This window comes from Humulus lupulus, chromosome 1 (assembly GCF_963169125.1).
Source record: "Humulus lupulus chromosome 1, drHumLupu1.1, whole genome shotgun sequence".
In the NCBI taxonomy this organism is placed as follows: Eukaryota; Viridiplantae; Streptophyta; class Magnoliopsida; order Rosales; family Cannabaceae; genus Humulus; species Humulus lupulus.
The window spans coordinates 183,091,489-183,106,378 of NC_084793.1; the positions used below are offsets into that span (position 1 = coordinate 183,091,489).

At 40.7% G+C, this 14,890-nt stretch overlaps 1 protein-coding gene across 1 annotated transcript; it reads right to left on the minus strand.

The window, feature by feature from the left end:
* Nucleotides 1-6,267: 6,267 nt before the first annotated feature.
* Nucleotides 6,268-12,541, minus strand: LOC133801203 (methionine S-methyltransferase). Its single transcript, XM_062239379.1, has 12 exons — nucleotides 12,253-12,541; nucleotides 11,932-12,125; nucleotides 11,634-11,840; nucleotides 11,421-11,516; nucleotides 10,589-10,777; nucleotides 10,327-10,515; nucleotides 10,006-10,242; nucleotides 9,608-9,742; nucleotides 8,801-9,121; nucleotides 8,493-8,672; nucleotides 7,270-8,235; nucleotides 6,268-6,821 (listed from the first exon to the last, which is right to left on the minus strand). Exons 1-12 carry the CDS (start codon nucleotides 12,482-12,484, stop codon nucleotides 6,498-6,500), a joined length of 3,270 nt encoding a protein of 1,089 aa, XP_062095363.1. The 5' UTR covers nucleotides 12,485-12,541; the 3' UTR covers nucleotides 6,268-6,497.
* Between the last annotated feature and the right edge of the window lie 2,349 nt (nucleotides 12,542-14,890).

Genomic DNA, 14,890 nt, shown 5'->3' on the forward strand with positions numbered 1-14,890 from the left:
GTCAGACATGTTGGAATCCTCTGCAAAAATACAGAAAAACAAAGTTAGTATGATAAGCCGAACGGGAAAGCAAAACAGTAAGAAGAAAGTATAAGCCCGGGACAAACCCTCGTCTAGGCCCCGGGCGAGACTCAATTCCCTTAAAGCAAATGAGTGTATCCGGTCTCCTACGTCGTCCGGGACTAGAAACCCCCCGTACTGGAGGAACCCGGACAGGAACATTAGGGTTTCTGATCCTACAGGGATGGGAGACGAGGGCCTCATCTCCCCATCAGCCCTAAACGCGGGGCCCGGCGGCTCTAGCCTATCCCTAGCTAAATCCCCAACTTGAGGGGCATAGATTAAGACTAAAGGGGAGTTACCTCGCCCCGATACGCTAGCCCCGGGAGTCCCAACGTTTGGTAGGGCATCTTCGAAAAGCTCTTCCAGCTCTTCTGAGGTGGCCTCATCCACCGGGGGCTGATTCTTCTTACGCTGGGCTGCGGTGGCCCGCGCCGCTCTCACCACCCCGGCGATGTGGTCAAGGGCTAGCTGCTCCCGGACCTCGACGTTCTTCCCAAACGGGATGCCCTGGAAGCTAGGGACTACAATGGTCTGGGTGGCCGCGAGTAACCCTACTAGCCGGAGGTTTTTGTCGTTGACATAGCCCCCTACGTCCAGCTCCTCCGCGGTCAGCTTGGCGTAGAATCTCCTCCTTTCCAGGAGAAAGGCGGTGAGGGGGGTTTGGATGAAGGGACTTGCGACCCGGAAGATACGATGAGAGATGGAAAACGAAAGGAGAGTGAAATAGAGGGTCCGGGGAAGTACTTACCCACTCGCTGGAAGTCTAGCAGCAGCGTGGGATTCTCGTCAATAAGGAACCCGGATGTCATAAACCAGTAATGCCTGACATCCGGGGGGTGCTTCCAGGTACTGGTAGGAGCCGGATAGCCACTCCGCGGCTGCAGCCTGTAAAAGCCGTCCTGGCTCTTGTCTTTGGCGTTGACCTGCGGCACCAGCTTGTAGAAGTACAGGACTTCCACCGGGGTAGGATCTGCGATCTCTTTCGCGACACAGAACACCTTCCACCCAGCAAGCAGACGGTATGCTTGTGGCAGCAGTTGGAATGGTGCGATCCCCACATACGTCAGGAACCGCACGAAGTAGTCATGAAGCGGGAGCGTAGCTCCCGCGCTGATGTGGCCGGCACTCCAGGCCCCGAATCCATCCACGGACGTATGCGCCCGCTCCTCTAACCTGGCCATACGATTGTGAAATAGGCCCGGAGTCGATTCGATGCCCAGCCTCGTCTCCAGGAGCTGCATCATCCGGTAGTTCCGAAACAGGTTGGGCGTTACGTCCATCTCCCACCTGTTGCCTTTGGGCGTCTTGGAGCCGGGAGTGACTACAGGGGCCCTATTAACCTCCTCTTCGGAGTGAAGTGTGACGCCCGTGGCCATGAGTGACGATCTGGGAACAGAGAAAGAAAGGCCAAGCAGTCAGTACCTGAACCCAATAGAGTCGGTCGAGGTACAGGGAGTCTCCTAAGGACTGCTCGGAGTCCCGACGGATCAGGCCCGGGACCCCGAAAAGCCCCGGGACCCTGATCGGGAGAAAAGGCTACTACGGTCCATCCCTTATCCAGGGATCATCCGAAACGGTGCCGCCCAAACTGGGCAGCCTTCCTAGCAAATTCTAAAGCACGGAGCCTAGGTGCATGCGTATAGAGAGCCTAGGTTCACAAAATTGACAACAGAATCAGAAAATACTTACTGTGTGGTGTCGACGGCTGAAGCTGGCGATTGTCCGATCGTAAGGTCGGCAGAACCTCGTTCTTGAAGTGGCACAGCCGGTGCAGCAGTTCGTCGGCGGGGCACGTCCGAGAAGCGCCGTCAGGTTGCAGAACGAAAGTTGAGGCCCTGGGAAACAGGCGGTGGCGCAGAACTAGTAAACGGCGAAGTATTTCGTCGGCGAGGTTGGACATGCAAAGCTCTGCGAGCGTTCTGGTTTTTCTTTCTCTTAAGATAGGTCGGAAATGGGAAAATGCCGAATGCCTGTAGTCTGAGTCTTTATATCAGCCCTCAAATACTGGCCCCCGATCCAACGGTCAGATGCCTCTTCATCCGACGGCCGAGGATCGCGCAGAGGACATTTATGAGCTCTTTTGTGGTCTGGATCCTCAGCACCTCCAATCCAATGGTCCAGGAGTGGTGGATTTCAAAGGACGCCCCATCCTACGGTCCGCCCCTTTCCAAGGAAATCAATGATGACTCTCCCCGTGCGGATGGGACGCCTCGTGACGTGCGCTGACACCCTAGCCCAGGCCTAGCAGACTTTAAGAGGCCTAGGCGACTCTTCGAGGCCCTCGCAACAATCACATGGCGACACGTGTCACTATTCTTGAAGCAGGCTAAGGGTAAACGTCCCCGGGGTACATCAAATGGTCCGGGCTGGGTAACCTGGCCCAGCCACTGCCTTCCCGCGAGCCTCCTGGCCCTGGCAGAAATTGTGGAGGCAACTTGGCAAGAACCGCGAGGGTGGTGCAACCCTCCACCCGGATAACCGGGATGAAGGCTTGGGGGGTAAATGTTATCCCCATTTCCTCTCAGGGTTTTGGGCCCTCGCCCCGGCCCACGGTCAGAGGGACCGGTTCGGTATTCGGGCTCAATCCGCGGACTACGGACTGGGCCTGTGTAGAAGGGTCCGGGAAGTACCTCCGGGTTCATGATTCGGCTCGAACGGTCCCGGCACTGTCCGGAGTGCCCCGGACCACCGCGGCATCGAGTCCCGCTCCCGGGCCCAGAATGGTCCAGGCCCGAAGTAAACGCAGCGGGCCCAAGGTAAACGAACCTGGACCGCTTCATCCCCAGGCTATGGGCCAGGCGTCCAGGACACTGAAGCCGCCTCGTTTCGCGTGGGTCTTGTCCCCCCACTTTTCACCTGCAGAAAGGGTCTCCTTGGGATTGTCTGCTGGCGTGTCAGGACTGCGCAGCCAAGTACTTTGACCGGTCTTGTCCCCTGAATCTGCCTCGTGATTCGAAGTGGTCAGAGCCAAAGTGCCGTTTTTTCGGGAGAATGCTTGCATCGCAGGGTAACTAATTGGGCCTGAGCTGGTTTGGGTTTGATGTACTATATATCTTTTTAGCTCGGGCCTCTACTAGGAAGGCCCCCTGTACACATATTCCAAATGGGCCCGGGTCAGGCCCGGCCCAAACCTGATGTCCCCCTCATTCTATAAATATAAGTTGTAATGCAACGTAGAAAAGAGGGAGAAGGCAGAAACTCTGCTCAAATACAGTTAAACAACTCCATTGTAAAAGCTTATTCTAGCTCTACTACAGACTCGTGGACTAAGGCTAGTTAACGCCCCAACCACGTAAAAATCTTGTGTCGATCCTCTATTCTCTTTATTATAATCAGTAAATATCCTTCTTTAAGAGAGTTGCCGAAAATCTCGGTTAACAGGTAACAATGCCCGAAATTGAGACCATTTATCTTTGGCCTGGCTTTGAAAATCACTCTCAATATCAGCTTGATCACTCCATTTCATACCATTCTTCTTTACTCCAGACATTCCCTAATCTGAATCCAATGGGCCAATACCCCCGAATTCTGGGAAATCCACCAAAGTATCCTTGAACACCTCTTCCACCACAACCGGCACTTCTTCTTCTAAACCAGTTGTCTCTCCCTAACAAGCTTCTTGAACCGACGGGGACTCATTCACCTTAGAGCTAGTAGCAGGCTTCTGGTTGATCTTTGTATGCCCTGATTTTCCAATGGGCTATTAGCGAGCTAAGATATGACCTAATTATATCAGCCACGTGGATACCCCATGACCTGAGCTGCCGTCGTCAGGTCCTACCTCTTTAGCTCGAGGTAACCAAAGGTTCATCAAGATTACTCAAGGGCCGAGTCAGGACTATGAAGGCCGCAGGTCGAGAAGGCATCCAGCTTGGGGTACGAACTGGAGTTGGAAGCTATGACCTTTTATAAAGTCAACCACACAATGTAAACGTGTATATATCAGACATCACGTGTCTGATATATCCCTGAATTCTCGGACACGCAGCATGAACGTGCGTATTCAGGCACCCATGACTGGGTTGGGCCGTGCGGCCCATTATCCCCCTTACCTGTTGATTAGACCACGCTTCATTTGTTAGGGTTTAGGAATTAATCATAAATGTCACAGAAGTGACATGATGGGTAAGAAGGTCACGGGATGACCCCCCTTACCAACTTCCAGGTGCCCTCTCCTATAAATATGGAGACCCTGAGAGTTACAAAGGGTTGGATTCTATTATGTAACAAAGTATCCTGAAAAGAATACCAGAAATATAGCAATAATATTGGCTGGTGGAGTAGAAGGATTTTAACATTTGAACCACCTAAAAACGTTGTTGTGTCATCAGTCCATTAAAAGATCATTTATCTATTTCGGTTCATTATTAAGCACTAATATCTTTCTCTTATTTTCTTAATTACCTGTTGGCGAAGAACCGCGTCAACAATCTTCTTACGTCTCGCCATGGAGAAACCAGAGAGAAACCTCACGCCCTTCAATTTTGCTTTAATTTTTTTTATGAGTTTAAAATATATTTATTTTGTTTTTAGGAATTATTTTTTTTTTTTAAATCTTTAAATTTTAATTAATTTTAAAATATTTTAAAAAACAAAAAAATAGACAAATTGGATACTGCCACATATCTAATAAAGTTAGTTTTAACAATAAGGTTAAGTGTAAGAAAATCTACTTCAGTAGTATCTCCGTTAAAAAATTTCATAAGTATTTAACTATAAGAATTGTTGTTACTTGAGTAGTTTTGCTCCTATTATCTCTATTTAAAAAAAAACTTATTTGGTGGGGGAATATACACTTTTATATATATTTATAATAATTAAAAAAAAATACCCTGTACAAAGATATTGGAAAAATAAAATAAAAAAGCAGTCAGTGTCATGACCCCCACCCCCCTCCTCTAGCTCCTATCATTGCTTCTCGGAAACACTTGGGAATTGACTACCATAACCAGATTCAACCAAATCGTCCCACCCTGCCCCTAAAAAAATTCCCCAATCATACCACCCCTCTCGCGTTACCCAACGCCACCACCACTGCCTCCCAATCGTCTCTACCCCTGCCTAACAATGGCTCTTGGCTCAAATTCAACAACAAAAAAAAGCTCATAAACCCCAACCCAGATCATCATCTTCATCTCGTTGTCTTCCATCATCCTCGCATACAAATTTAGTCCGACCGTCGTCGTCTTCACCTAGGTTCGCAACTTCACAACTTCGGCCCACGCCCATGCTTGTCGGCTTCCTAGGCTCAAGTTCCAGCTGCCCCTTCACCCAAATCCCCATGCCCGGCATCAAGATCTCACCACCCGGAACCCAAAACCCCATTACTCAATCTCTCTCTCCCTTTCATTCTCAATCTTTCTCTTCCACTGTTACCCAATTTCTCTCTTCCCCTCTCTTTAGTTTGTAAGATTTTTTATTACATTAGTTTTTTTGTTTTAAGTAAATCTTTAATTAATTTTAATTGTTAAAATCAGTTTAATTTTTTTATTTAATTTATATTAATTTAAATATATTTTTTATTTTAAAAAAATATTTATGAGTTGGATCATGAAATAATATGTTGGTCCAATCAGCAACTTACTTAATGTAACAAATAAATACGAAATTATTATTTTACTAATTTTTTATATTTTCTCCTCTTAATAAGTAAAAAAAAAAAAAAATTAAGTCCATACTGTACACCAACCCCAAACATTAGCTAATTTAGCTGTAAATATTATGTGAAGCTACATTTAAATAAATAAATTGATATATCAATATTTTAGCGATGAGACAAACATGTTTATTCTATAAAAAAAAATAGTGGTCGTGTAAACCTTCATCGTGGAACTGCTAAAAATAGAATGTGCAGAAACTCTCATCACATCAATGCCGGCCTACTGAAAAAGGAAATACTTCATTTTATGAATGAATAAAAGATAGTCATTCCTACTCAGTGCCACTAATTATGTAATGATTCCCAAACGTTGCCCTAAAATACAAGTATACTCATGAACAAATAGGACCGTCGGACAAGGAAACACTTCCTCAATTCCTTCCATTAGGAAAATAATAGCAAGTATATTCATCCAAATATGTTTCAGCAAACAATCAATTTGTGTTTAGCCAATTTTCTTGTAAGCATTAGTATGCCAATGTTTAGTATCTAATGACTAACTACACAAGAAAAGCAAAGCACAATACAATACAAAACAAACAGTATACACAAACTAAAGTTTATTATATATGCGTATGCATTGAGAGATTCACACTGAATTTGGTGTGCTTTGAGAAAAAGAGTCCTAAAACAAATATTGGACTCGTGAACAAGTGTTGGAATCGATTTGTAAAGTTGTGTAAAGACAAGTGAAGAAGAATATAAATTTGAAGCTGATTTAAGAAATCAATTTCACGTTTGTCAAACCTGGGCAACAATGAATCAACAAATAACTTCAGTTACTAATAATGCTCTTAATCTTTGTAATGCAATCCAATGCCTGTTGGAATTGGCTTTCTTCCAGCGCAATGGTAAACCTGCAGTAGCCAGGAATTCCAGTCCACGAGCCACTGTTGATGCATAGACCAGTGGCCTTGTGTATGACTTCTCTAATATTGGAGTCATCAACAACTCCACAAAATGCAACATTCCCATTCATGCTTCCTGTTTTGGGGAATAACTCGAGTTTAACACTCTTGTTTAGATAGACCGAGGGCTTTGCAACCATGGAAATGCCACCCTGTGGTTCAAGCACATCCCAGCCACAGCTCTTCAATGTCTGAGAAGAAAAAGTAAAAAAAAAACATGATCATAAGCAGGGTAAGAAAATTGCAAAGATGAACACTATTAGCTACTTCATGACAGACAGATTTTCTTAAGAAGTTGGAATGGGACAGCTCTGGACTCCAATCTTTCTTTACTTTGATTTTGACATGGCAAGGTTCAGGGTAGTTATTACAACTACAAACTTCATCTTAAGAAAAATAAATGTTTTTTCAAAACCGAACACATTGTATTTAACCTTGAAAAGAAAAGAAAAGAAGCATTCATTCCCACCATTTAAAGAAGGAAAACAAATATAGAGACTAAAATTTACTGTGAAATTATCTAGTATTACCAAATAGTGCACTGATTTCTTTAGTGGAGCCAGAAATAAAGGCTTGGCGAAGAAGGAAACAAAAAAGAGAAGAAAAGGGGTGGGAATGGGGAAGAGAGATGATGTTCACCTCTTTCAAGCGCTTTGACCTATCCTCCAAATTTCTTATCTCCTTTGTAATTGACTCCCAAAAATCTCCTGATTTCTGCTCTCTCAAGTTCAACAGCTTCTTCGCGGCATATTTCACAGTGCTGTGAGGTTTGCTTAGTCCTGGAAAACTATAAAATGCATCAACCAAAGCAGGCTCATTTAAAACTAGAAAGCCGAATTTGAGTGCCCCAGAAAGCATTTTGAAAGACAGTCCTCCAAGCAGGGAGACAGAAAAAGATGGGTTGCCAGACTTGAGCTTTAATAAACTGTCAGCCAAATTCCAACCACCCCAACCCTCAAAGTCAAATTCCAAGCCTGAAAACGAAGTATCTAAAACAACTTTGGCCCCAAACTTGGCACATATACATAGCAATTTCTCAATCTCTTGGTTGTTGTACAGCAAACCAGTTGGGCTAATTGTAGGTCCAGAAATGTACACCCACGGCTTATGCACTGTCTCAAGCAGCCCAGAAAGTGTTTTCTCGGTAAGCTTAAAGCCTTCTTCTAGATTAGTGGGTATATTTAAAATATTTGCTTTCAAAAACATGGCAGCAGAAACATAGTACCCATTTGAACCAGATGGAAAGCACAATGTCCCACCATCTTGGATGCAGCAAAGTACCAACTTATTGAAAAGTGCAGGGGTGTTGTCGGCATATATAAATTCTGTACTAATATCAACTGGAAACCCATAATTGCTTTTAATAAATTGCTTGATACATGGGGTAGGATCGGTTTCGGACTCAGCCATATTCTGTCTTGCAAAACTTTCAAAAATAGAAGCCTTGACAGGAGATGGCACGGGCAAGAAGCTTTGATCAGCATCCATATGAATCAAGGAAGAGCTCTCTGTTTCACTTACTGTCAACTCAGCATTGTCAAGGACTGAGATTGCCGAACTAGAAAACCCAATCATCTCTGCTGATCTAGCCTTCCCAGATTCCCTCTAAAAATCAATGTGCAAAACCAGTATGAGGAAAAACCTTTCTCTGATTGATAAGAAAGCAGTTTACTCATAATTTCAAAGTAAGCAAATCAACATGTACAAACTGCAATTTTTACTTTTAGGGCATAAATGACTCTCCTACTGACACAAAATAACTCAACAAGCAATAGACGTTGCATTTCACCAAGGCACAATAGCTACGTACTAAGAAATCCCTTCAGAGAAAGAAAAAATAAACGTAAACCAATTAGACTAACCTCTGCAGGGGGATGCCTGTCAGAAAGCTGAAAAGATAAAAGCTCGTGGAAAAGACAACCATAATAGCTTTGACTAATCAGGGCCGTATTTCCTTCTAGCAGTTCCACAGTCTTGGACAAGGCCTTAAATATGGCCTCATCTTCTGAAATCACAAAGGCTACTTCTAAATCTGAATACACCTGAAAAGAGCATTTTACGGCCATTAATGTTTCAAAACTTCCAAGATGCTGATTGACTAAGATAAAGTAGAAGCTCTACAGGTAGCCAGTGTAAGTTAATTGATTTATAGCATTAAATAAACAAGTACCTGGTTTTTTAATAAGCCACATATAATTGCCGCATGTGAAGGTAAAGGAGTTTCTGCAATATATTTTAGGACTCCATTGGAACTTGGAAGACTGGATAGCTCAAAGTGATCAGATATGTCTAAGAACAGACGAGATCCAATTTCCCTTGTTATATCTAAGAGATGCACAAAGGCTGCACTAGTAACAGCCTCAAATTGAGCAATCCCAGATACAACCACCTGTGGCTTTAACTTTCTTATCAGCTCTATCATTAGTTCTGACTGCCGGGGGGCTTCAATTACTGTAAGCTTGTCCTCCACAGGGTTAGTGCTCCCATTGCCCTACAATAAATAGTCATCATCATGCAGCAAATTAAACCATATGACTCCCTGTCCGTCTCCAATTTACCTTTTCTGCAATCTAGTATTATTTTGAATCTCAAAAAAGTTATGAAACTTAAAATTGCTTTGAAAGAGCCTTCTAAACTAAGATCTAAGTATTATGGAAGAAATAAAAATAAAATGAAAACTGAAATCTAAATTGATATGAAATATACAAAAACATTAGCTCCACCACTTAATAGTTTTTAGAGACACTATAAAACTTCAGGAAGCATGACTAATTTAAAAAAAAAATACACAAAGGATCACAACTTCCAGTCGTAAAGTAATTTATATCAGATATATTAAAAGCTAAACATATAAACCAATCATGTAAGGTCAGATGCTTCAAAGAAATAATAAACAATACTTTCATCAATACAAAAGAACTAACTCAATAAACAGAAGAAAGGGAAAGCCCATATGAACTGCTGATACAATACGTACCCCAAGAGCTAAAGAAGTTAACCATTGCCGAGGAAGGTGTCGTGTCAGATGTTCATCAACAATTGCAAGTCGAGGTGAGAACAACCGTAGAGCATTCTCAATAGCAACGGCTCTTGAAGGAAAGACAACAACATTCTTGCCACAAAAATGGGAAACAGAAAGTCAGAATGCAGGGTATTTTATAAAACCAAAAGATAACACGCTCACACAACATGCTCCCCAAAAGATAACATGCTCACAAAAGATATTTTGTGTATGTTCAAGTAAAATTTATTTCTTTAGTCACCATGATTAACAAGTATATATCGAATGAAGCAAGGTCAAATTTATAAGACATGATTAACAAACATAATCAGAGCAGAAACTGGAAGAAAGAAATGCATAGAATTTTTTCTTACATCAGCACTGAGTGGAATTCGATGATATGTTTTCATAAAACCAGCAATGAGGTTACGGAAACGTTTGCTTCCAGCTGGTGGTTCATATATGCAAAAAGAACTCTCATTCAGAATGCCAGCTAGATAAGCTAGGAAGGGAATCTTCTCATCAGCAACAGCATCATCTTGAAAGGATAAGTCTAAAGAACTGCTGACCTCTTGGAAACCACTTTTAAGAAATTCAAAAATTCTCTTCACCTATAAATTTATTCATACTATTATCCTTCTGTTTCAAATGAAAAATAAATGACTTTGAAAATTGAAAATTAATCATGTCCACACCTGAGTTGGCTGGCGAAGTTGACAGCTATAAACTGATAGAGCGTGAGATATTCGGCCACCAGCCTTTCCATATGCCCATGCTGTTCTAGCACATATAGGCTGGTCAGCAGAGAGTCCCATGAAGAACTCAAACCGGTGTGGGCTATTTTTTTCAATTTCAACTAGAGCTGAAATATCAGTATCCGAAGCCTGTACAAACACATTTCAGTATAGAGAACAATGGAGGGTGAAATGATCACTGATTAAAAATAAATTAACTTACCTGAAGAATTTTTGTCTGCCAAAGTTTAGTAACATTGAAACCACGGCGTTCAAACAAGCGTTTGCAAACACGTTGTCCTGGACGGCCTCCCATATTGAAGATCATTATCCCCATGGGTTTGATGACAGATATTCCTTCCTCAACAGCTCTAGCGATAAGACCTAAGCCAAACTGATCCTCAACAAATCCCTTCATAATAGAAAACAAAAATGCATCAAAACAATTACCATAAAGCAGTGGACTTTCTGCATCACCTATTAATCATGTCTCGGTTCTTTTCCATTAACAGCAAGCGGCAGTGGACCTTTCCCACTTAAGAAACAACAAATTAAAGAGGAAACAAAGGCATACTAAAGGACTTCAAAAATACCACATTCTTATAAATGTAAATGAACTTTTACCTTACCTAAAGAATCTAAGAGAGAGACAGTCATATCAGAAATTTACGGGTGTATCAAAGAAGGTAATTTTGATTAAGTTGATGATATTCCTTTATTCTGCATAAGTTCAATATAAGGAAGAAAAGAAAAACATTCATAGTTATTTTTATACCACAACTTTGGCTTAGTCGCTTTGCTTGATTTCTAAATTAACTTTCTTCATAGTAATCCATAGGTCTAGAATGAAAATCACAAAAGGGAAGTTGAAGCATATTATAGTATCATAAAAAAAAAGAATCAAATACAAGAAAATACTCAGAAGTCCGACCATACTGGAGCGGTAACTAGATAGGTTCTGGTAGTCTGAGAACTATGAGACCACGTAAAGATGTGAATTTTACTTCGCAGAATGAAATGTAATAAGAACATAATGTTGAGGATCTGGGTCTAACCTGAAGTGCACAATAATTACTTAACGAATACAAAAACTCTTCGCTTGCATTTTCTGTAATCATCTTAGTCATGGCATCCGGATTTGGGTTAAGAATCTGCATGAACATTTTATAAAGAATCAAACTAATGATCCACATAATAGAAACTTTGTAATGATATGTAATAGGCTCAGCGACCATCCTTGGATTTTGAGAAGAGAGCTATGAACCCACCTGAGGAATGCATCCGACAATTCGTTCGAGTTGTATGCCATTGTCTCTACAATAGGACAATAGATCAGACTCGTAAAACTCAACTCTGTCCAGCAAAGTCTTGTTCTCCCCATCGTAGACGGGTTGACCCATTTCATCCAAAGCATTCAAGTACAAGTTTATCCAAGAAATCTTAATAGCTCTGGGATTGATATCAAGCCCATAAACCTGAAAAATGTCAACAGTCAAATCATCTAAAGAACACCAAAAATAAGAACAAAAACAATAAAATAAGTAAAAAAAAAGTCAGCGAGAAAACCTTGGAAGGCAACCATTTCTCAGCTATGGCAATTGAAATCCAACCATTTCCACAACCAAGCTCAGCGACAGTCCTATCCCTGAAAATAGAATCCGGATGTCTATTTAAACCTTCATAGAAGGTAAAAGACCAGTCCTCCGGAAGAAAAATGCTTGGGATCACCATAGTCGTCAGCTTCTTCCTCCCTTGGTAACCTAAGCATGATCACAAACAGAATGCGGACACATAAAAACCAAAAACCAAAGAGCCAAAATACATATATGCTAAATCCTTTCATATGGTTTTTACTGAAAAACAGAGCCAAACAGACAAATGGGTTACCCTCGTATTGGTCAAGGATGATATCATCGATCCGAAAATGGTAGGTCACGAAGCATTTATCAGAGGCTTCCTTGGAAGGAAACCTTTTCTGGAGGTCGGAGAGGAAGATCCGAGCCTGAACTCGGGTGTTGGGGTCGTCAAGACGCTCAAGCAGATCCCTCAGGGCGGCGTATGCGGCGTCCCCAGACTGCTGGCACTGTTTCAAGAAGCCATCAAGAGTTGTTGCCGCCATCTTCTCTCCAAAATGCACGCACTACAACTGAAATGATATGTTCTCAGTCTCTGACTCTCGGTCGTAGGAGATAATATATAAACAAACATATGGTATGTGGGACACGCAAAGATCTTTTCTTCAGTAACTTCCCGGCAATTTATTTTTTTTTAGCAAAGCAATTTTTTTACTATTACTATTCACCTACTGCGAGAAATTTTATATTGTTTATTTAAATTATTTTTCTTTTTAATTTATTTTTTTAATATATTTGTTGGTTCATTATTCTTTAAATTATTTTTAACTACAAAATAGAACAGCGCATGTTTATAAAATTAAAATTTAATAATGATTGAGCAATAAAAGTAAAATTCAAATTTGATATTTTTTAAAGGCAAGTTCTTTAGTCTCTCATCGGACTTAGTCCAATAAGTGGGACCCAAAAAAATTGTCAAGTGTCAAGCTATTAAATTATTTAGTGTTTTTATTATTAAATTTTTTTACTTGATGAGCCGGTGATGAAAACCGGTTGTAAAAAAATATTGAATCATGGTCTAAAATGTATGGGCAAAACAGTAATTTGCAGGTAAAAAAAGTCTACAGTGGAGGGCAATAAGGTAAAATTAGCATTGTGTTCAAACATATTTACGATATTAGGAAAGTAATGTTTAGGAGTCACTTAGTAATTTTTAAAGGAGTAGTCAGGAATAATATTGTATGTAAAAGTAATGAACTTCCCAATAACTCATCTGTATATAAGTAACATTTTGATGTCGGTAAGTAATATTAAATAGAGTAGTTAGTAATAACATAATAGCTGAAAGTAAAAAAACCGAAAGTAATTATTGTTTGTTTTTTTGCGAGTAACAAATGAATTGTCTTAGTGAATATCTCAGTTTTGTTTGACTTGTTTAATGGTTAGAAGAATGAATTACCATTGATTATGTAGCTTTAGGTTGTATAGTTAATTTAGAATAAATTTTGGCCATTGTATGGTATTTGGTATTTAGTATGTAAGACTTTCCATTTGCATAAGTTATTTTATAATCTCCTGATGTATAACATAATTAGAGTATAATAATAATAATACCACTAAACGTACCATATTTAAGTTATAATATTTATATGGTTGCTCGATTAGGAGTCACTACTTCGTTAAAAAAAGTGTGATTAAAATATTTCTATCATAAATGGAGACTAAAAATTTAATCTCATACAATATAAAAAGATGATTAATTGATGAATCATTCATACTATACTTTTGTAAGTACATTTGACATGTACGGTGAAGTACATAGGTTTAAATTGCAAACCACATTGACGGCTTAGTTGACGAGGAAATTAATAATTTGTTATTAATTAGATCCATTACGTGGGCCCATGTGTACTATTGAACTTCTTCTTATAGCACACGTAACTTGTAAATGGAGAGAAAGATACAACACATAGAACCATATTAGTTTATTGGCTGGGTGGACCCAACTATGTCTGCCTCCATGTGGTGTTATTGAGAATTTAGTTTAATGATGGAAGAGAAGAGATTTAACGCCCATTTTTATATATATTGGGTCCATAAGGGCAGCCTTTTATAGAAGAAATTTTTTTTTAACGGTGCGCTAATTACTTTAACAGTACATATTAAAAGTTAAATGGCAATCAACGTTTGACTCACTCTCATAACGAGTTACATGTTTCAGAATTTTTTTGTCAAGTAATGTCATACCTTATGGAAGTAAGTAAGACATACGGACAAGTCAACGTGTTAAATATTCAAGTAACTGACTTATTACATGTGTATTATCACCTAATTCAGATCATATGCAGTACATGGTGCCTCGTTTATTGATAAATCAAATATCACTACCAAGTATAACTTGTACACACGTTACCATATACTAGCATGCACTACATCAACTCCGTAGGCCACAAGTTATATATATATACGTGTAGCCCTTGTGTTATGCTCATCTTTTATCTGAATCATATTACCCTCTCCTCTTTTCAATTTTAGTTTTCTGTCTACCATGGATCATACACCCCCTGGAGATGGTAATATATTTGGGTGCCCATACTTTGATGAATTACGACTTGAGCAAATGAAATACATCAACTACATATTGTTGGAGAACTTGAGGTTGGCAACCGAGCGGAGTGAGTTGGAGAATATGTACAGCGCCACAAACATGCAGTACTCTACGCTAAATTCAGAGATACATGGGCTAGAAATGGCTTTAGGGGTGATGCAGAAGAAGTCCATGGAAATGGCAAGTGAATGGAGAAAAGACCTCCAAGCCATGGTTGCCACGATCGAGGAGCTCCGTACCGGGTAAATGGCAAAGAACACAACTATCGTCCCAAGTCAGAAGCCACCCATGCAGTAGTTACATATTTATAATTTTATACTACGTACGTTGTAGTGGTGTGTAT